General features: G+C 38.2%; 1 protein-coding gene across 1 annotated transcript in view; it reads left to right on the forward strand.

Annotated features, from left to right (window-relative positions):
- Positions 1-24,216, forward strand: part of LOC126419496 (RIMS-binding protein 2-like) — a 178,579-nt gene that overhangs the window by 148,859 nt on the left and 5,504 nt on the right. Inside the window, exon 2 of the mRNA XM_050086686.1 lies at positions 8,094-8,322. Within this exon, the coding sequence (XP_049942643.1) occupies positions 8,094-8,322 (229 nt within the window). The remainder of the gene's footprint in view (positions 1-8,093; positions 8,323-24,216) is intronic.

The raw sequence follows: 24,216 nt of genomic DNA on the forward strand, positions 1-24,216 counted from the left end.
CCATCGCCTCGGGTAGTTGACGTTCACGTTTCATAACTAACCTTTTTCGTAGGACTCTCCATACAGTTGATTGTGGAATTTGCAGCTCTCTGCTAGCTCTGCGAGTCGATTTTCCTGGGCTGCGAACAAATGCTTGCTGGATGCGTGCTACATTTTCATCACTCGTTCTCGGCCGTCCAGAACTTTTCCCTTTGCACAAACACCCATTCTCTGTAAACTGTTTATACCAACGTTTAATACACCACCTATCAGGAGGTTTAACACCATACTTCGTTCGAAATGCACGCTGAACAACTGTCGTCGATTCACTTCTGCCGTACTCAATAACACAAAAAGCTTTCTGTTGAGCGGTCGCCATCTTAGCATCAACTGACGCTGACACCTAGTCAACAGCGCCTCAAGCGAACAAATGTACAAGTAAATGAAACTTTATAGCTCCCTTAATTCGCCGAAAGATAGTGCTTAGCTCTGCCTTTTGTCGTTGTAGAGTTTTAAATTCCTAAAGTTGTGGTATTCTTTTTGAATCACCCTGTATATTGTGGAGACTGGGAGGGCAGCAGAACATCACTTTGGGAGGTTTTGGAAGTATTTTTGGTAGGATTTCCCTTATTTCAGGGCATGATGATAGACATTCAACACTGTCATGAAGAACTTTGTTCATTTGTTCCAGTTCAGGGTGATATTTGGTGATGAGGGTTCCACTTCTTTGTGATTGGCTCTTGGGTTGGACGTAAGGATCAGCAGTTTATGAGGGTGTGGCATGGGAAATCTGTTTGTGAATTAGGTCTGGAGGGTACTGCGTATCTGCAAAGGCCTTTGTGAGGCCTTTGGCATACTGGGCAATGGAGTTCTCGTCACTGCAGATGCATCTGCCATAGATGGCCAGGCTGTATTTGAGGGATCCTTTGCTGTGGAAGTGGTGGCAGCTGTCAAAGGACAGGTACTGTTGGTAACTTGTGGGTTTGATATGGACCAAGGTGTGGATGCAGCCATCTGAGAGGAGGAATTCGGCATCTAGGAAGGTGGCACAATGGGTGGAGGTCAGCCAGATGAAGCGGATGGGAGAGAAGGTGTTGAGGTTATGGAGGAATAAGGATAAGGTGTCCTGACCTTGGGTGAAGATTATAAAATGTCATCAATAAACCTGAAGCAGACCATGGGTTTAGGGTTCTGGGAAACTATGAACGTTTCTCTAGGTGGCCCATGAAGAGGTTGACTTAAGAGGCCACCATGTTGGTGCCCTTGCCTGTGCCATGAATTTGTATGCATGTCTTTCCTTCAAACGTGAAGTAGTTATGGGTTAGGATGTAATTGTTGAGATGTATTAGGAATGAAGTAGTGGGTTTGGAATCTGCCGACTGATGGAAGAAGTAATGTTCAGCCATGGCAAGGCCATGTGCATGAGAGATGTTGGTGTATAGGGAGGTTGCAACAAAAGTGACAAGTCATGATCTGAGATATAAGGGTGTGGGGATGGTGGAGAGCCGATGCAGGAAGTGGTTGATGTCTTTAATGTGAGAGGCTACATTTTGGACAGTTGGCTGGAGTGACTACCTGGCAGAGGGCGTCCACCAGTTGTCCATCACCTCCATCTACCAGCTCTGCTGGAGTACCCCATGCCAGAAGTCCAATACAAACTCCAATCCCTGCTGAAATCCTTAGGCCCTTTCTAGAACCTCTCCCCTGTATCCATCTTCCTCCTCATCTCAACAACAGTCCACACACCCACCTTCTATGTGCTTCCCAAAATCCACAAACCCAACAGTTGTGGGTGCTCCATCAAGGATGGTTACAGTGCCCCCACTGAAAGACTCTTGGCCCATGCTGATCAACATCTTGAATTTCGGGAGCATGTATAAGGTGTGAGTGTGGACTGTTGTTGATGTGAGTAGGGAGGTGGATTCAGGGGAGAGGTTCTAAGAAGGGCCTATGGATTTCAGCAGGGATTGTAGCTTGTGTTTGACTTCTGGCATGGGGTCACTCTGGCAGAGCTTGTACTTGGAGGTGTTGGATAACTGGTGGAGGCCCTCTGCCAGGTAGTCACTCCAGCCAGTTCTCCAAAATCTAGCCCTCCACATTAAAGACACCAACCACTACCTGCATCGGCTCTCCACCATCCCCACAAGCTTGCGTCACAGATCCTGACTTGTCACTGTGGATTTAACCTCCCTATGCACCAACATCCTTGCCATGACTGAACACTACCTCTTCCATCACCCTGTAGATTCCAGACCCACCACCTCATTCCTTGTATGCCTAACCAACTACTTTCTACCCATCTTATGTCAGCCTCTTCATGGGCCACCTAGAGGAAACATTCATAGCTTCCCAGAACCCTAAACCCATGGTCTGCTTCAGGTTTATTGATTACATTTTATAACTACACCCAAGGCCAGAACATCTTATCCTCATTCCTCCACGACCTAAACATCTTCTCTCCCATCCGCTTCACCTGACCCACCTCCACCCATCCTGCCACCTTCCTAGATGTTGACTTCATCCTCTCAGATGGCTGCATCCACACCTTGGACCACAACAAACCCACCAGTTACCAACAGTACCTGCACTTTGACAGCTGCCACCACTTCCACAGCGAAGGATCCCTCAAATACAGCCCGGCCATCTGTAGTAGATGCATCTGCAGTGATGATAACTCTCTTGCCCAGTACACTGAAGACCTCACAAAGATCTTCCCAACCAGGCAGTACCCTCCAGACCTAATTCACAAACAGATTTCCCATGCCATATCCTCACACACACCTGAACCTAACATCCATCCCAAGAACCAATCACAAAGAAGTGCCTCCCTCATCATCCAGTACCACCTCGTACTGGAACAATTGAACCACATCCTTCATCAGGGCGTTGATTATCTATCATCATGCCCTGAAATGAGTGACATCACATCTAAGATACTTTCAACCCCTCTCAAACTGGTGTTCCGACACTCACCTAACATCCACAACATCCTCATCTGTCCCTATGACACTCCCACCCCCTACCCCTTGCCACAGGGATCATACCCCTGTGGGAGACCCAGATGCAAGACCTGCCCATTTCACCCACACAGTACCACTTACTCCAGTCCCATTACAGGCTCATCCTATCCCATCAGAAGCCAGGCCACCTGAGAAAGCAGCCAAGATATACCAGCCTTGCTGCCACCACTGCACAGCATTTCACATTGGTCTGACAACCAGCCAGCTGTCAACTAGAATGAATGTGTGTGTGTGTGTGTGTGTGTGTGTGTGTGTGTGTGTGTGTGTGTGTGTGTACAGCATCCCCTGCCCTGTAACCCTGCCCAATTTGTCTCCCCACTTCAGCTAATTGTGTACTGTTATCTCAGGGCCTAGTCTATGAAATCTTTCACCTGCTCTCTCTACCTGAAACATGAAACCACAGATGGCTCCCAACTCCCCTTTGAGCTGCTAGATGCTTCTCCACAACCCCCTCCCTGCCTCGTGCCTTTCTCCATCTCTCACCCTACCTCACCCCACATCCCCACCTCACCACAGTACACTCATTGTGTGCCAGTAAAGAGCTGGCAGTCAACTAAGCACAATGTAGGGAGACAGGCATGAGCATGTGAGTGAGTGTGTGGGCATTTGTGTGCATATTTTACCTACAGGTAGAAAGAAGTAAATTCCAAAAGATAGCCAAGCTCCGTACCTTTTGTTTGTGTGCCTATTGATGACGCTGCGCTTCTGCCTTTTGGTGAGTTGTCTCTTCTATTCCTAAATTGTTCCATGGCAATAATCTCTTTGTTTGCAATTGACCAAAGCAGTAAATAATGTTTACATAGATAGCCCTTGTCTTTATCAGATAATTCAAGCATTCTTTAGTTCTGAGCAAGCAGCTGCTGTTTCATATGTTATTTACAGCTCTGAAATGTGCAGTGAAGGTATTCAACAACAACCTACTGATTTCCTCCAAATGGACATGTTTTCTTATTACATACCCAGGCTTGGAGAAACCTGTTGCCCTCTTAATTTCAACTTCATTTCCAGAAGAAAGGATCTATGTTCCAGATTATTATCAAAAACCACGAGCTTCTTGAGCAGTTAGAATCTGACTTACGTGTGTGGATATTTTGGGTAACAGGAACAACAGCACATTTTAATGTTTAGAAGTAATCTTCTGGAGAAAAGCTACTGTGGCAGGTAGTACTCTAGTATCTTTACATCTTAACATACATGTACATACATACACTGCAAGTTACCACACAGTGTGTGGTGGATGGTACCTTCTAACACTACTGGTCATCCCTTTCCTGTCCTGCTCATAAATGGAGTGAGGAAAAAGAACTGTCTACAACTGGATTGCACTAGTGTTCTATATATGGTCTTTTTTTGTAGGTGAGATACATTTTCCTAGGATTCTCCCAGTAAATTTTCCCAATAAACTGAAGCTGGCCATTTATTTTTGCTACTACCAACTGTATGTGCTCATTCCATTTCATATTGCTTTGCAACGTTATGCCTAGGTAGTTAATCAACATGAATGTGTTCAGAGCACACTATTGATATTTTATTTGAACATTAGAGGGCACTGTCCTAGAATTCTCCAAATAGACCAAAGTCAACCATTCACCTTTCCTACTACCATTTTTATGTGCTCATTCCATTTCGTATTGCTTTGCAGTGCTACATCTAAAGATTTATTCAAGATGACTGTGTCAAGCAAGACATGACTAGTACTGTATTGAACCATTACACGATTGTTTTTGCAACTCATTTGCATTAATTTACATTTTTTTTTTACATTTACAATCGGCTGTCATTCATCACATCAAACATAAATTATGTCAAAGTCGTCCTGTGTTCTCTTACAGTCACTCAATGATGACACTTTCCCATACATTACAGCATCATCATTAAACAGTCATAGCTTTTTGCACAGTACATCTGTCAAATTGCTTATGTATATAGAGAACAAGAGTGGGCATGCCACACTTTCCTGGAGCACACCCGATGATACCCATATCTCTGATAAATACTCACCGTCCTTGAAAACATACTTGATTCTATTACTTAAGATCTCTTCAAGCCACTTACTTATGTAAGAACTTAGTCCATATGCTCAGACCTTCATTAACAGTCTGCAGTGGGACACTGTGTCGAACACTTCCCAGAAATCTAGTAATGCGGAATCTGCCTGTTCCTTCCATTCATAGTTTGCAGAATATCATGCGAGGAAATGACAAACTGAGTTTCACATAAGTGATGCTTTCTAAATCTATGGTGACTTGTGAACAGACACTTGTCTGTCTCAAGGAAATTCATTACATTCAAACTTTGACTATGCTCAAGAATATTAGAAGCACTGTAGGCACTGAGCACTTCATACCTCTTTGTAAATGGAGTATTTGTAGGCTTAATCAACATATTTGTACACTCATTACTCCTGCATTGACTGAATTAAATCAATTACTTCAAAAAGACTTTTTGAAAACCAAAATACAGTAACAATTCACAACTCTTTGGTCTCTGGATTGCATGTTATGTGCACAGGCAGTTATACTGATTTCATAGTTGTCCATCTCAGAGCATAATATTAGTTGAAATGTTGACAATTTTTTAATCACATCCATGGCCATAGACTTAAACTCCATAGTGCCTAAACTTAATCTTTTCAGTGGAAAGTATTCAGTTAGATCTGTGTTGCTTTCAAAAATGGAATTTTTTCTCAATAGTTGCTCAAGTTAAGTATGAGTGGATCATATTCACATTCATGTTGTACCGGGTGATCAAAAAGTCAGTATAAATTTGAAAACCGAATAAATCACGGAGTAATGTAGATAGACAGGTACAAATTGACACACATGCTTGGAATGACATGGGGTTTTATTAGAACCAAAAAGATACAGAAGTTCAAAAAATTTCCGACAGATAGCGCTTTATCTGATCAGAATAGCAATAATTAGCATAACAAAGTAAGACAAAGCAAAGATGAAGTTCTTTACAGGAAATGCTGAATATGTCCAGCATCATTCCTCAACAATAGCTGTAGTCGAGAAATAATGTTGTGAACAGCTCTGTAAAGCATGTCCGGAGTTTTGGTGAGGCATTGGCGTCAGATGTTGTCTTTCAGCATCCCTAGAGATGTCAGTCGATTATGATACACTTGCGACTTCAGGTAACCCCAAAGAAAATAATCACATGCACTGAGGTCTGGGGACCTGGGAGGCCAAGCATGACGAAAGTGTTGGCTGAGCACACAATCATCACCAAACGACGCGCACAAGAGATCTTTCATGCGTCTAGCAATATGGGGTGGTTCTAATAAAACCCCATGTCATTCCAAGCATGTGTGTCAATTTTTACCTCTCTATCTACATTATTCCGTGGTTTATTAAGTTTTCAAATTTATACTGACTTTTTGATCACCCGGTATATTAATGACCTCAAACACAATGATAATATGAACCTCAGACTTTTTGCAGATGTTGCAGTTATGTATAATGAAGTACTGTCTGAAGGAAGCTGCATAAATATTCAGTCAAATCTTGATAAGATTTCAAAGTGGTGCAAACATTGGTAATATGCTTTAAATGTTCAGAAAGATAAAGTTGTTCACTTCACTTCAAAAAGCAAAAAAATGTGGTATCCTATAACCACAATATCAGTGAATCATAGTTGTAATCAGCCAACTCATATAAATACCTGGCTGTAAGGCTTCGTAGGGATATGAAATGGAATGACCACATAGGCTAAGTTGTGGGTAAAGCAGGTGGTTGATTATAGTTTATTGGTAGAATACTGGGGAAATGCAATCTGTCTACAAAGAAGATTATTATAGTTTATTGGTAGAATACTGGGGATATGCAGTCTGTCTACAAAGGAGATTGCTTAAAAATCAGCCATGCAACCAATGCTAGAATACTGCTCAAATGCGTGGAACTTTTACCCAATAGGACTAGCTGGAGATATTGATCATATACAGAGAAAGAGAGCACAAATGCTCACAGGTTTGCTTGACCCATGGGAGAGTGTCACAGAGATGCTGAAGTAACTGAACTGGCAGACTCTTGCTGATAGATGTAAACTATCCCCAGAAAGCCTACGTAAAAAGTTTCAAGAAACAGCTTTAAATGATGAATATACTATAACCACCTAAGTGTCATTCTCATAGGAGTCATGAGGACAAGAAAAGATTAATTTAACTAGACATAGAGGCATTTAAACACTCATTCTTCTCATGCTCCACACATGAATGGCACAGGAAGAAACACAAATAACTGATAAAATATTATGTACCCTCCGTTATGACTTCACAGTGTTTTGCAGAAATAAGATGTAGATATTCAACAATACATGTGCCCTTCATACAAAGCATTAGCTTACTCAACAATGACCTTCAAAGAAGTAATAGTGCAAGGATGTTAATGTTTTCTAAAATTACTTCTGTATGCTACCATTTATTACCACATACAAAATAGCATCCCTGTAAGTGTATTTTTTACTCATTCACATATTAAGACAAAAATATCTCACAAGTTATGGTAAATCAAATATTACTATCACAGCAAGAAAAAGATGGTTAATTTACAACATGAAAAATATCTCAAGCTCTATAGTTAGGGGTTCACTGAAACAGAGGATGAGAGCATAAAGAAGAAAGTCCTCCCTTAATCCTGATTCCTAAGTATGTATTCTGTACGGTGGCTTGTCAGTGATTCCATTTTTCACAGTCTGCTGGTACCTGTGTAATATTGTGTTTTAGAAACATAAATTGAAATGACTAATCCTCCATTATGATCCATTTAGCGTGTAACTTATTTACAAATCATAATGAATGCTTCTTCTTTTTTTTATGTCACTCCATGTACTGTTCATCTAGTCTTCCAGTTGAAGAGCATTGTGTTCAGAAAGTTCATAGATTTAATTATTCAGATGTTCTACAGTAGTGATGGTCTTTAGAGTGTTTCATGAAAATTATGGGCCTTCTTATATATTCAGATGTTTGTCTGAGTGTATGTGCTTGCAAAAATTTATATCCATTACAAGAAACATACTTGGTATCATACTTTCAAAACAGTTGTACTCCCCAGAAACTAAACTCATGTTACTGCTATTCATTGATTCTCTTCTTAGGGACCAATACTACATGGATGGTGTAATGCGTGGCGATCCAAGAGCTCGGCATGCAGGCCACCCAGCCTACAGAGGACCCCCTCCTCCAGGGGGACGGGGTCCTCCACCTCCTCGTGACAAGCGCACACGCTGGTTTGTTGCGCTCTTTGATTATGACCCAACAACCATGTCTCCTAATCCTGACGCATGTGAAGAAGAGCTGCCCTTCTCTGAAGGAGACACGATAAAGGTTAGACTCAACTCAAGATCACTGAATATGTTTGTTAGTCTGTTAGCTTTCAACGTGTACAGTGTAGTGTCATATGAATGAGACTGTATCACATTTCCTAACTGCATCCAGCTTTCACCTCTTCCTCATTTTATTCTAGTGGTTTGTACAACCATACGTATTATTGAAATGGATGCATGTATGAGTGCATGTTCCATATCTCCTCCTAAACCATTGGACGGATTTCAACCAAACTTGATACACCTATCCCTCACTGTCAGGAAACAATTGCTGTGGGGATAAGAACCAGCTATCCACCATAGTTCAGGAGATATGACAATATAAACAATGAGATACAAGAAAAGCTGCCACATTATGATGATGATTAAATTTATTACTTCTTTGCTACTAACTCTGTTCGCAACAATTTCATGGATGATATTCACATATTCTGCCAAATGTACCTAAACAAATATATTATTGGGCAACACATAGTTCAAGAGATGTAACTTCATAAACAATGAGAGACATGAAAAAAATGCCACATTGTGCATGAAGTTTCAATATGTTTATTCTTTACTACTAAGCCTCTCTTAAAGTTGAGTCAACTTAAGGAAATCCATGACTTGTGGCAGCACTTTTGACAGCTTTCAACTGCAAAGTGCAAATAGTTTTAAATGAAAACAATAGCAGTTATAAATAACTATACAGAGGCATTGTCATACTGACATTTACAAAATTGCATTGTAGACAAGCGAAGCAGCTGTGTCCAGCATACAGAAAGTGTTTCAAAATGTTTCCTGTATGACACTACAAACACAGTTCATATTTTGTTTTCATTTCTATAAGAAAATTAGCAAAATTAATACTCAATCAATGCCAGGTCTTTCAGCTAGTGTATAAACTAGCATTTTTCCCACAGCTTCACCTGTGTGCTGGTATGTCACGAATAATGTGCACATCTTTTGCTCCATCTCCTCCTCCCCCCTTCCTGTCCATCGCCTCCTCACCTCCCTATCTGTCCATCTACTCCTTCCACCTCTCAGCCCATCTCCTCTTTCTTCCCCACTTTTTATCCATCTACTCCTCCCCCCCTCTCTGCCCATCTTGTCCTCCCCTTCTTTGTTTATCTCTTCCTCCCCCTCCCTCTCTTTACAACCCCCACGTGCCCCCTCTGTTCTTACTCATACCCTCCTGCATCCCTCTCACCCTGTCCATCTCCTCCTGCCCCCCCTTTCTCCATCTCCTCTTATACCCATTTCAGCATGTCCATCTACACATGTATCCTCTGCAAAGGAGGTCAGTAAAGCAGGCTGGTACTATATCCACAACACACCTCTTGTGCAGCACAGCCTATATGAAACATTATTTCCCATGATGTGTCGGCTGACATGCAAAGCAGGCTGATATTATTCCAACACAATATACCTGTTGTGCTGGGCAGCCTATGTTTGAGTCTAGAAAATTGTTTCTTGCATCTGAGGAGCAGGCTCTCCTGCAAAGCAGGGCAATACCCTCACTGTATTGGTCCTCTTGGTGCAAGGAGTGTGTGTGTCAAATTTGGACCACTCTGGTCCAGGGGCATGGCAGGAGTTTTATATAAATATGCAAAATGATCATTGAGAATGGGAAAGGGCATATTGATCAGCAGGTGATGTTCACAGTGAGTTTAAGCTTGTGAAATATGTACTTACCTTTTAAAGAACTGAGAAGGAGGTGAAAAACACACTTTTTCAGTGAATTCTAAGATCCTTGGTCTTGAGATACTCCAAGTAATTCTGACTGACAACACTAGAGTCCTTGTCAGAAATAACACCAATTAATTTTGCACAACTTTGTCATTTGCACTTGAAAATGAGTAGGGAAGATTCTTCCTCAAGTCTAGTTGATAAGCCATCTGCTTTATTTCAGTCCCAGTTATGGCAAACAAAGTCTTTTCCATATTGATTCAGTGATGAATTAACTTTTTTAAAACAATATCTACTGTCTGCATCTGTTTTTTTTTTCCTGTCCTTCTTTATTTCTAATGTAGTTACTTCCTTAATTTTCCAATATTTTGTCATACAGTTGACCTTGGTACTCAAAATGTTTCTGCAGCTTTCACCATTTCCAATTCTTAATTCCTTACAGCATGACATATAGCTTGAAAATTTGTTGTGACTGTATATAACTTATATAACTTTTTTTATATCATTTCACATATTGGAATACTTATGTATTGTAATATGACAATGAATATGTGTTAAACTGCTTGAGATAAAACAGCTGAAAATCTGCAGGGTACTTGGGCATGAAATCTACAATATGAATGCTCACAATACTGCATGTACCTGAGAATGGGCTTGTGTTGGTGATATTTTGCACATGACTCTGTTAGTACACTTACACAAGAAGTAGTAATTCAAAAGACATTTTTCAAAGTATTATACTGTTCAGTTCTCCATTTCTTCCCCTTTAAAATTGTATCATCAGAAGGAAGGTTGGCTTACATTTACCTGATCATTCTCCAAGACAGAACATAGGTTTAAGAAATGATGAATAAGCTTGGGAAACTCCTAAATTCATCTTGGTCTTGTATCTCATTGGTAAAATGCTCCATGATAGTGCCATATGTATACAGTGAGATTCAAAGTCATGTCCCATAGGACATAATCAACAATGGTGATTAAGCTGTCTTGGCCCATATGACAAAAGTTGTAATTAGTGGAGATAGTGAAGATACAAAGAAATGAATACATGCTACTGATGTGCTTTAATCATGCAAACAAAATGATATATTGTCAGTCAGTGGTGACTCAGTTGTTTGAAAGTACCACTAATGCAGAAGGTGTGCTGATTGACTGCTATCCTGCATAAGATACATGTGAATGCAGTGTCTCACACTGATGGACACTGACTGTAATGTCACTGTTGGTATTTCCGTACAGGCTCTGGTGATATTCTCCTGCAAGTCAGTTAATGTTCTTGGTATGTTGGTATCCACTGTAGACTTGAGGTGCTCCCAAAGGAAAAAGTCCAGTAGTGTCAGGGATGGTGACCTAGTTGGCCATTCCAGCAGATCCCATTTGCCAACCAAATGCTCAGGAAGAACCTCATCCAGGATATGGCAGACATTTCATCTGAATTGTGTGGGTGTGCTATTCTACTGGAAGGAATATGTACATCCCTGTTCAACAGAAAGACCATCCAAATAGGGTAGCGATGTTTGTTCAAAATGTTGTCTGTAGGATGCAGCAATGAGCAAGATGTTAAAAAATATAGGACCAATGAGAAAATCTCTGTGTAAGCCACACCACACACTTAAACTAGGATTAGTCTGAGTGTATGCCTTGACAACAAAATCAAGATTGCCATTTGCCCAATAGACAGCATTATGTCTATTCACTCTCATTGGAAAGGAAACTAACTTCATTGTGGAAAGAAATGTCAGTTTCAAGGTTCTGCTAGTGTGTGCATCTTTCTGTAAGCCTTTCACAGAATTGCTGTCAGTATCGTCACTGTGGAGTTCTTGCACAAAGTAAATTCCATAAAGGTGGAAATGATTAGAGGATAGTGGTGGTGGTTAGTGTTTAACGTCCCGTCGACAACGAGGTCATTAGAGACGGAGCGCAAGCTCGGGTTAGGGAAGGATTGGGAAGGAAATCGGCCGTGCCCTTTCAAAGGAACCATCCCGGCATTTGCCTGAAACGATTTAGGGAAATCACGGAAAACCTAAATCAGGATGGCCGGAGACGGGATTGAACCGTCGTCCTCCCGAATGCGAGTCCAGTGTGCTAACCACTGCGCCACCTCGCTCGGTATGAGGATAGTATCCTGGACATGGAGGCTTGGCTCATGATTCATTCCTGCAGTACCTGCTTGCTGATGGACTTCGGTTCACCATCACCTTAGCTAGTACTTATCCTGTGTTACTGTGCATGATTGTCTGAAACATCCATTAAATGGCCAATCATTTTATGATTAGGCTTACATTGGTTCCAATGTTACCTGTAGTATTCTGCTGCTGCTTCCCATTGAGTCAAGTCTGCCATGTGAATAAGAACCATCTCTGCCTTCTTCTGACAGTGTAAATTTCTGTTCAAGTCACTATGTTGCAGAACAGCATCACATTACATGGTTGTGGTAACTAGTGCCCCTTTAATGCCCTTCTGTCAGCCTAAATTAATTAGTTGCCTGATAGGCAACCAGCCATGTGGTTCCGTGCACTGCACGTGGCTGGTCATTTTGATGGTGTGATGGTGGGTCATTCCTCTTGTTGTAGTTTTCACTATCTCTTTTAATACCAGGTTTGTTGTATGGGACATGACTTTTGAATCACCCTGTAGAATCCCAAACCTGACAGTTATGTCTACATGAAATCAAAAATGATGTGCATATTGCCTCCAGAACAGGTGTGGATGATACTAGATACATGGGTAATATCTGGGACACCATAATTATTTTTATGCTCTTCTTTTTCATCACAAAAGCATTGATAAGGACAGAAGACATTGATGAGGTTAGAACAGAGAGCTATCAATTTAACAAGGTTCTATATTTATACAGGTTATAAATATAGGTTCTGAGAAAATCAATTACTTGTATGAATTGTATTTTGCCAAAATTTAATCTGTCTGCCTTCAGTCATAAAGATATGCAAATGACCTCTGAGAATAAACCCATAATCCTCCTCTCCAGCTGCTCTCACACTCCTGTGAAGGGTTCAGTACTGGAAAGCATTATATGATCTCACAAACACAATTAAGATTACTGTGTTAGTCATTTTCTTTGAAATTACTGAGCTAGCTAATTTTGTAGACCATAAAGTTCAGCTAGAGAAATTAGGATTTTGTGATGTAAAATGCATCTTACTTCCATGGGTTGGGTCATATCGTAATAACAGAGAACAGAGGGTCATATTAATAAATGATAACAAGGAAGTAAAACTAAATTCAGAGTGAAAAGAGATTAAATATGGAGTGTCACGCCATTTGGAACCTGACCCACTGATGTTCTTGACCTACATAAATTATTTCAAAAAGCCTTTAAAAACTGTTCTCTTTCTGGATGATACAAGTGTACACTATCGGAAATGATTTACTTTAGGTTACAGCAAGAAATTAAATTATTGATTGTGTATTGTGTATTATGTATTAAACAGGTAACCTAAAAACAATGGAGAGGCTTCGTCCTGCCATAGCCCTCAGTAGTTCACAGCCCCACAACAGGCCAAAGCAGTCCACCCACCCCACCATCGCCCCACACTGAACCCAGAGCTATTGTGCAGTTTGGCCCCAGTGGGCCACCCGTGGGAATGTCTCATATCAGATGAGTGTAACCCCAAATGTTAACCCCAAATGTTTGCGTGATAGACTAATTATGGTGTACGCATACATGTAGACAGTTTTTGTGCAGCAGTCAGTGACATAGTGTAACTGAGGGGGAATAAGGGGAACCAGCCTGCATTAACTGTGATGGATGGAAAACCACCTTAAAAAACCATCCACAGGTTGGCCGGCACACTGGACCTTGACACTAATCTGCCGGGTGGATTCATGCCAGGGACTGGCGTGCCTTCCTCCTCGGGAAGCAGCACATTAGACCGCATGGCTAACCGGGTGGGCTAAATTATGGATTACTTCCTTTTAAACTCAGATGGAAGGCATACATAAATGACAACTGATTTATAGAATAGATGAATTCCTCTTCGAGCAACACCTATGTATATTAACTATGAAAACAACTAATGGGTTACCAAAGGAATGATGGTGATTTTGAGCATGTGCTAATACAGTTTGTTTCATCACATAGCAGGATATTTGTGACCTCCATTCATTTTGATTAATGTTAAATGCCTCTGTTTTCTTCATCGCTGTGTCAGAAATGCAACCAGATTTTGGCAAGTTGTGACGGTATTCAACAAAACAACTGCTATTTGGAAACCTATATTACCCAGATTTGTGGTGTTGACCATTGCATCATTATTGAAAATCTGACTACTTGCATGCTGAGTGCCCTGCACTGGGACTGTTATCTGTGGTTGGTGGCCTACCATATTTTTTGGAGTGCACAAAGAAGATATAATTTGAAGAAAATAACCTTACATTATGTATTGAAATTGTAAAGTATTGCATATTATGTCTTTGTAAAATGTGTACCCACAATATCATCAAAGGGGAAGAATTCACAATTATCTAGAAATTAACTGCCCTGAAGAGGACCACAGTAAGTCTTTCAAAATGTTGGCAATTTAGTTTCATAATGACATGCCCTAATACCCAAAATTATTTTATTTGTTCCATTTGTTGCTCTGAGTGTGACCAGTGCTCAAATGACATAAACACAGTGCATACATAATTTATTTGGACACTTAAAAATTCTGAAATTCATTTTTATCTGAAGATGAATAACTGCACAGACTCAAGAATCATTAAAATTGTTTTGTCAACTTGAACTATATCTTTCAAGTAGTTTTCAACACAGTTTTGATAGCCAATGATGAAAGCAATATGTGTCTTTACATTCACCTAGTCAGTTTAGTGTTCATTTTTAGCTGTTTCAACCATACTGGCATGCGAGATTATATGAGTTTGGAGCTACATATGTTATTCTAGATGTGCTAAACCAGTGTTGCACTATTCAAAAAAAAGTGAGCTGCATACAGTCTGCAGTTCCACTTTTAGCTGTTGCTCTTTATTTCTTATGAACTGGATACTCTGGTGGATCAAGGGTGATGAAGACATATAGTTTTCTTGCCACTACTTTAACTAGCCATTGGTGCTTAATTACACTAACCAATGCTGCTTTTATTGGTTATTTATTTATTCACTTATTTGTTTATTCCCCTCTGATGATATTGCTACCACATCTACCTGTTGGAGTTGAAGATTTAATTGCAACAAATGTTTGAGTTTTGAAATAATTTTGGTGCTTCTGTTGATTATTTATTTATCTACTTCTTTATTCCCCCACTGATGGTAGCGCTACTGCTTGTACATCTTTTGGTAGTGCATTATTTTTCCTGTTGAAGCTGATGAGTAACTTGCAACTATTGTTTTTATTTTGAAATAATTTTGGTGTCCTTTTTTTATTTCCTTTATTATTGGTTATGCCAGATATTCTTTCCCAAGCTGTTCAGATGTATTTATTTTTATTTTTATTTATTTATGTCATTAGCCTATGTATGTTGAGATAGACAATTTTACATTTCAAGTTTTATATCACATTTACAATTTTACCACCTGATTGCTGGAAATACACTTTATGTTACACAATGCTGTTGTTTTTATATGCACTTTCCAGTTTCAGGAATACAAAATGTTGAATTTTTATTTCCTACTTAGCTTATTTACTACAGTAAGTGATGAGTTTGAGAGGAACATGGGAATGAAGAGCTTTACCACCTACTGGGGACACAGACATATTCATTAATAAATTAGAAACACTGCTTAACATTCTTTTTACTGAAAGAGCCACTGTAGTTGTCTGTGGGGATTTTAATATAAATCTTATGAATGAAAGTAGGCTATAAAATGAATTCCTAAATCTGTTATGTACTTTCAATCTGTTTCCATGCATACGTGAACCCACAAGCATAACATATAATACCAACAGTCTTATAGATAATATATTTTCAAATGTACAGTCCACAGAAATAGAAGTAACAAATACTGATTTGGGATTATCAGACCATAATGATCTTGTCCTCAAAATTCCTTCAATGCCATTGCAATAGAAAAAATTGTACTTCATGTATAAAAGAAAATTTTCCACTGAAAACTGTATAGAATTTACAAATATCCTAACTTGTGAGTCCTGGGCAGAATTGCTGTTCCTAACAAATACGAATGATGCATATAACACTTTTTCTTCAGTTTCCATGGGAAATTTTTAATGTACTTTCCTAAAAAGCTGTCAAGAATTACATCACATAACATCACAATACAAAGCCAAGTTCTTGAATAACAGTTGGCATCAAAACTTCTTGTAAAATTCTAAAGAGACTAAATTCAAAATTCAAGACATCTACAGATCCACAGTTTGTAGAAAATGTTAAGAATTACAAGAAGGTATATTCAAAAGTAAATTGTTAAGGCAAAATTTATGAGTAATGACAACTTAATAACACAGTCTGATAACAAATCAATAGCCATATGGGGTACTGTGAAGACTGACACAGGAAAGAGATGCGAAGACCAGGATATCATTCTCAAAAACACAGAAAATGTCAATATTAAAAAACATGATTTTCCAAATTATATCAACAATTATTTCATAAATGCAACAACTTTAAGCTTGAAATTTACAAACCAAGGAAAACCTGAATTTCCAAGAGTTGCTTGTAGCATGAGGATAGATCCAAAAGATGAACATGAAGTGTTCAGAGTAGTAAAGAGCTTGAAACCTAAAATGTCAGTAGGAGTAGATGAGGCTCCTGTTTATATCATAACAATGACAGTGGCACAAATCGCAAGGCTCTTGGCATACGTAGCCAACTTAACCAACTTACCATTTAGCGATGGAGTGTTTCCAGAAAGGATGAAAATGTCAGAAGTGAAGCCATTATTAAAAAATGGTGACAAGCATAAGGTAGAAAACTGTCAGACAATAGCCCTCCTTCCAGCATTTTCCAAAATAATAGATAAATTAATGGAGTGCAGACTCAACAAATATCTAAGTGACCATAACTTACTAAATATGAATCAGCATGGCTTCCAGGCAGGTAAAAATACAGAAACAGCACTAACATGCTACACTGAACAAATAATCAAAACTCTAGAAAACTGCCGTAGCCTTCAGTAGTTCACAGCCCCACAACAGGCCAAAGCAGTCCACCCACCCCACCATCGCCCCACACTGAACTCAGAGCTATTGTGCGGTTTGGCCCTGGTGGGCCACCTGTGGGAATGTCTCAAATCAGATGAGTGTAACCCCAAATGTTTACGTGATAGACTAATTATGGTGTACGCATACATGTAGACAGTTTTTGTGCAGCAATCAGTGACATAGTGTAACTGAGGGGGAAGAAGGGGAACCAGTCTGCATTCACCGCGATTTTAGGAAAGTACATTAAAAATTTCCCATGGAAACTGAAGAAAAAGTGTTATATGCATCATTCGTATTTGTTAGGAACAGCAATTCTGCCCAGGACTCACAAGTTAGGATATTTGTAAATTCTATACAGTTTTCAGTGGAAAATTTTCTTTTATACATGAAGTACAATTTTTTCTATTGCAATGGCATTGAAGGAATTTTGAGGACAAGATCATTATGGTCTGATAATCCCAAATCAGTATTTGTTACTTCTATTTCTGTGGACTGTACATTTGAAAATATATTATCTATAAGACTGTTGGTATTATATGTTATGCTTGTGGGTTCACGTATGCATGGAAACAGATTGAAAGTACATAACAGATTTAGGAATTCATTTTATAGCCTACTTTCATTCATAAGATTTATATTAAAATCCCCACAGACAACTACAGTGGCTCTTTCAGTAAAAAGAATGTTAAGCAGTGTTTCTAATTTATTAATGAATATGTCTGTGTCCCCAGTAGGTGGTAAAGCTCTTCATTCCCATGTTCCTCTCAAACTCATCACTTACTGTAGTAAATAAGCTAAGTAGGAAATAAAAATTCAACATTTTGTATTCCTGAAACTGGAAAGTGCATATAAAAACAACAGCATTGTGTAACATAAAGTGTATTTCCAGCAATCAGGTGGTAAAATTGTAAATGTGATATAAAACTTGAAATGTAAAATTGTCTATCTCAACATACATAGGCTAATGACATAAATAAATAAAAATAAAAATAAATACATCTGAACAGCTTGGGAAAGAATATCTGGCCTAACCAATAATAAAGGAAATAAAAAAAGGACACCAAAATTATTTCAAAATAAAAACAATAGTTGCAAGTTACTCATCAGCTTCAACAGGAAAAATAATGCACTACCAAAAGATGTACAAGCAGTAGCACTACCATCAGTGGGGGAATAAAGAAGTAGATAAATAAATAATCAACAGAAGCACCAAAATTATTTCAAAACTCAAACATTTGTTGCAATTAAATCTTCAACTCCAACAGGTAGATGTGGTAGCAATATCATCAGAGGGGAATAAACAAATAAGTGAATAAATAAATAACCAATAAAAGCAGCATTGGTTAGTGTAATTAAGCACCAATGGCTAGTTAAAGTAGTGGCAAGAAAACTATATGTCTTCATCACCCTTGATCCACCAGAGTATCCAGTTCATAAGAAATAAAGAGCAACAGCTAAAAGTGGAACTGCAGACTGTATGCAGCTCACTTTTTTTTTGAATAGTGCAACACTGGTTTAGCACATCTAGAATAACATATGTTGCTCCAAACTCATATCTCGCATGCCAGTATGGTTGAAACAGCTAAAAATGAACACTAAACTGACTAGGTGAATGTAAAGACACATATTGCTTTCATCATTGGCTATCAAAACTGTGTAGAAAACTACTTGAAAGATATAGTTCAAGTTGACAAAGAATTTTAATGATTCTTGAGTCTGTGCAGTTATTCATCTTCAGATAAAAATGAAATTCAACAGCGTAGTAGGAATAAATTTATATCTCTCCAAAGCAATTTGACACTGTTAATCTTGGCATTCTCTTAGGAAAACTGGAAGCATTAGGTATTGATGGGACTGGGAAAAAGTGGTTTGAATCATACCTACAAAACAGGACTCTGATTGTTGGACTGATGTCAGATTACTCCAACCACAAAATAAATTTAGTATCAGATGCGAAGAAAAAGTGGAAATAGGAGTGCCGCAAGGCAGTATTCTAGGTCCCTTATTGTTCCTTATCTATATAAATGATTTTTACACCTCAGGTGGAGCAGCAAAGACCATACTATTCACAGATGGCACTAGTGTCATAATAGGTGCACCAAATCAAATGCTGCAAACAACTACTGATCAAGTAATAAAGAATGTCCACACTTAGTTCCAATGCAAAGCAGTTGACATTAAATGCTAATAAAATAATTATACGCAGTTTGGGAAATTATGTCAAAATGTAAGTCTTGATCTGTTGTTGGGTGAAAAGGCCATAGACAGAGTGGCATCAATAAAATTGCTCGGGATTCATGTAGATTAAAATCTTAATTTTAATGATCATGTAATGAAACTTGTGCAGAAACTTAACTCAGCTGGTGTTGCTCTTAGAATTATTGCAAATGTTTTACTGCAGAGGGTGCCAGGATGGCATATTTTGACTATTTTCAGTCTCTTGCAACATACGGAATAACATTTAGGGGGTCCACCACTTGCCGTCTATATCAAATCTTTCTGTTACAGGAGTGAGCTATCCAAATAATAACACACAGACATCCATAGACACAATGCAGAACCTTATTCAACAATCTTAAAGTTAGCACTCCATACTAAGTGAACAAAAAGAACATGCACACACAAAGGCATGTGAGCCATATGGGTACAAAACTCTAGAACACACTGCCAGTCAACATCAGAAAGTTAGAAGATGAAAATAGATTTAAAGTAGAATTTAAAGAATTTCTACTTGAACAGTGTTTTGACCCAGTAAATGACTATTGTATGGATAACATCCATAAAATATTTATTGTCTACGGGTGGATAAATAAATAAATAAAGTAAAAACTAAAATATTGAACTTCCTTACCACTGTAAAAACACTTACCAGCTTAGATGCTTCTCAAAAGTATCATTTGGTAAATTTAAAACTGCTATATATATGAGACATCTTTCAATAAAAAGAGAAGGCACAGTATAGATAAAAAGTGCTTTTGACATGATTATCAACTCTTATAGCTTTATTCTGCCACAAGAACACTGTTTGAGCACCAGGAAAGTTGCCCCTTAGTTTTATTGCTTATTGAAGATCAGACTGAAAGAAGGCATACTAGGAAGAAAGTAGTTGATATTTACTAAGTAATAATTTTGATTTGATTTGCAAAAAGATTAATCTAGATAATTTAGTACATAACTATTCTAATGGCTTTGGATGACAATTTAAGTGCGAAGTAAATATACTAACTTCCACTTCTTTTACGAAATGACTTACTTGACATGCTCAGCCAACTTTCCTAGCTGGTTAGCCTGCTGCTGCAAACTCTCTTTCACTTCTTCTCCAAAGTATGCTGCTAGGTACAGGAATTTCTTAATACTCTTTCTCCTTATAAAAATAAGTAGTCGTACAAAGTTTCATTTGCATTAACTAATGGTGTATATTTAAACCTCAGCCATATTACAAAACCCACTCTTCACATAAATATATACTTTTTAGTAAGTCTCTTGTGTCTCCGAATGTCAGAAAAAAACTAATTTACGTATAAGAGAAAGGTTGCTTAAACATCTTCTCCGGTCTCAACATGAACCATAATACACGTCTTCCCTTAAACAAGGCTGAGAGAAAAGTTTTTCTCAAGAGTACCTTCTCAACTGTTCTTTTTTCACTAACAATAGTCACTGACACTATTATCACAGAGTTACATAAATACTCCATGGCCCTCTCATACACACTTTCACTTAACTTCCATGGGCCGCCGACAAGTACTTGTCGTTGCCGTTTGACCACCGCATCTACATTCTTCTCGTGAGTGAATTTCAAACCTGCACATACAAACATGTGACGCCAGGAGGTTGTTGACAAACAAGAAAAAGGAACAGTCTAAGCATTGAGCCTTAAAGTACACCCCTAACAACTGGTAGGGCATTTGATTGTCAGTTACTTACCATAGCCACCTGACCTCTGTTTGTTAAGTATGCTCTATTTAGTGCCAGTTTGTTTTGAATTGTCATTTATTTGTCTCATAAAGTACTTAATCTAAACCATTTGATTCAGGTACTGGAGACATGTCAAAATTGTGGTAAAATATCACCATAAACACAGAACAGCTGATGTCAACAAAAAGCATCATAATAGTAATACAGTTTTGTTATATATACACACAATAAAATCTAACACTTAATCACCCCTCACACAAATTATAATTTCATCCTCTATGAATTTTTCTATTGAGTAGTAGCATTTCTCACACTGAATCTGGTGTAGCCTCATTTTAAAAATTTCTGGTTTCATATTAAATATGTTTTTGCCCATTAACTTGTTATATATTGTCCTCTCCATATACTGTCGTGTGCATATAATTTCAACTGGTTTGTGGGTAGCATAAAAAAGAATTATTTCTCATGTGTGATTAAAATGATTCTCCTCAAATAATTTTTGCCTGCTGTGTAGGAAGATTATAATTTCATAAATGTATATTGGGGGGGGGGGGGGGGGGGGGACCAGTGTTAGGTTTTGTAGTTTCCAAAATAATTGATGACAAGACTCTGCTTGCTGTGCAGTACACATGTATCTGACAATTTTCTTTTGCAGTTTCAGTATTAGAGATAGACTGCTTGAACTTCCCCAGAAAATTATCTGATATCTAATAACAGATTCTAAATAACTATGACAAGTAATTTTTCATATACTCAAGTCAGTGAAATTTGCCAGTATTTGCATTGCAAATGCAAAACTGCTTAGTTTATTTGGTAGGAAGTCAATATGTGCATTTCAGCTTAAGTCGTTGTCCACATTTAGTCCCAGGAATTTGACTGTGTCAACTTCTTTCATAAGTTGATTGTTATGGTTTTTTTTTTTTTTTTTTTTTTTTTTTTTTTTTTTTTTAAAAAAAAAGTTCCACACATTTTCAATGTTTGGTTTTGAAATGTACCATATGGGCTTTTGCAATGTTCAGTTTCTACACATTTAACTGGAACCACTTTTCAAAGGTATCCAGTGTGCTTAAGATGTAATGCAGTGGCAAATGCTTTGCTCAAGTCTAGTACTAAGGCACAGCTGAAGAATTTTTTCTCAAAATCATCAAGAATATCAGTAACAGGAGTTTATACTGCATTTACTATAGACAAACCTGATCTAAAACCAAAGAGCAAAGTGGAAAATAGATTGTGATACCCAAAATAGATGAAAAGTTGCAATGTAATACACCATTCTATCACCTTGGATATTGTAGGTATTGGACAGTAGCATTCAGGTATGTTTCTGTCCGCTTCTTATAAATAGGGATAACAATGATAGTGTTCAAGGCCTCAGAAAATTTTTCAGTCTTAAAATTATTATTTCTTAAAAGGGTAAGAGGGGCAATGATAATGTTTATTTTCTGTTTCAGAAAGATGTTTAAGAAGTCATAGCGATTTTCTCTGTGTTGGCAACATATGTTTGTGACCAATTTGGCAGGTAACCTGCTTCCATTTAAGAGTTAAGTTATTTGAGTCAAGTATGTTATGGAAAATGCTTCCAGAAGTGGAGTGGAAGTAGTAAGAACTTCACGCTTAGTACTATTTACAAAGAACTCATTTAGTATTTCTGGCAATATTGGAGTTTCTTGTCTGTTTTTTATATTTCTGTGATATTGTGTTTATTACCTTCCATGCTCCTTTACATTTGCTGCTGGAATTTTCTATGAAAGCATCATTTGTCCTCTGTTTTGCTCTCCATATTTCAGTCTTGCATTTCTTCCTGACTTCTTTGTATGTATGTTTTGATTCTAGGTTATCACTGTTTTCACCTTTTAGATTACTTGTGAACAACAACATTTATCTAAGCACAAGAGCGTGTTAATAATTAAGCTAAAAGCATTATCATTGTTGTCACAATTGTGTAGGCCTACTCTGTGTCACTCAAGTGCTGATGATTGTTGTCTTAGCTGCGTAATATTGTCTGGCTATATCAGTCTGATCCTCTTAATGTGTCTGAGTTACTGAATAAGATAGTTTTCACAACTGACCATCAGGCATCGACTGTGGCGGTCAGATAGTATTGGATCTATCACTCCATACTGATATTCACCTTTCATCAAATTTGAGATTATGTTATCCAGGCATGCATCTATTTGGGTTAGCTTGTCACTCATATTGTACAAGTTGTTGGATCTTAACAGGTTTTGAAAATAGGTGACAGTTGGTGTTTTATGTGTAATGTCAGTATCAATATCATCAATGTACGTTGTCTTGTGGTGCAGATATTTATTTAGAGTCTCCATTCAGTCAATAAACTGATCCACATCAGAGATTGGAATGTGATAATTAGAGATAAGCACTAACTTTGGTTTAGGAAATAATATTTAACAATTTCAAAAAGTTGTTCCTTGCAAAACTGATCAAATTTTTGTGTTACATATTCAGTGCTGAAGTTTTTGTTGACAAAAATAGTAACTTCTCCATGTCTACTTTTGCTTCTGTGGTATGAACTTTCTAATTCATATCCTACTGGGACATGCAGAGCGGTCTCAGCAAGTGTGAGCCAGTGTTCATTTTCACAAAAAATGTGAGGTGGGTTTGAGTTGAGGAATACATAAGCACTACTTTGTTTCTGATTGATTCCACATTGAGAGGTATAATTAAAATTCTGTTGTCAGTTAAGGATAGATAAATAATTTCATGCATTTGTACTTACAATTTTGGTGGCATTAAATGGGACATGATAGTTCATAAAATATCTTCTCTGCAGCTACTCACATCTCTGCTTCTGATAGATGAACTAGTGGCAGCACTATCCTTCCCCTTGAGTGCTGATATTGCTATATCTGCAGTTCTATTCAGTCTACTGCTGTTGCAGTCTTTTGAAGTGGTTGCTGCTACTGGTTCAGAAGAGGGTTGTATAGACTGTCTTTTGGGATTTACTTTTAACTGCTTTGCTAATCAACTTTCCTAACATGCACTTTCTTTTACTATACAAGTGAAGTCTGTGTCTGATGAAACATATTCTGTCATATGAGATGCAGCTATTAATTTGATATAACTGAACATCTTAAACATGCTTTTAAGTTTTGCATTTATTCTATGAATTTCATTGTTTACAGGAAAGCTATTTACAATTTGTACAGAAACCAGATGGCAGTTATAAGAGTCAAG

Source organism: Schistocerca serialis, chromosome 9 (assembly GCF_023864345.2).
Source record: "Schistocerca serialis cubense isolate TAMUIC-IGC-003099 chromosome 9, iqSchSeri2.2, whole genome shotgun sequence".
Lineage (NCBI taxonomy): Eukaryota > Metazoa > Arthropoda > Insecta > Orthoptera > Acrididae > Schistocerca > Schistocerca serialis.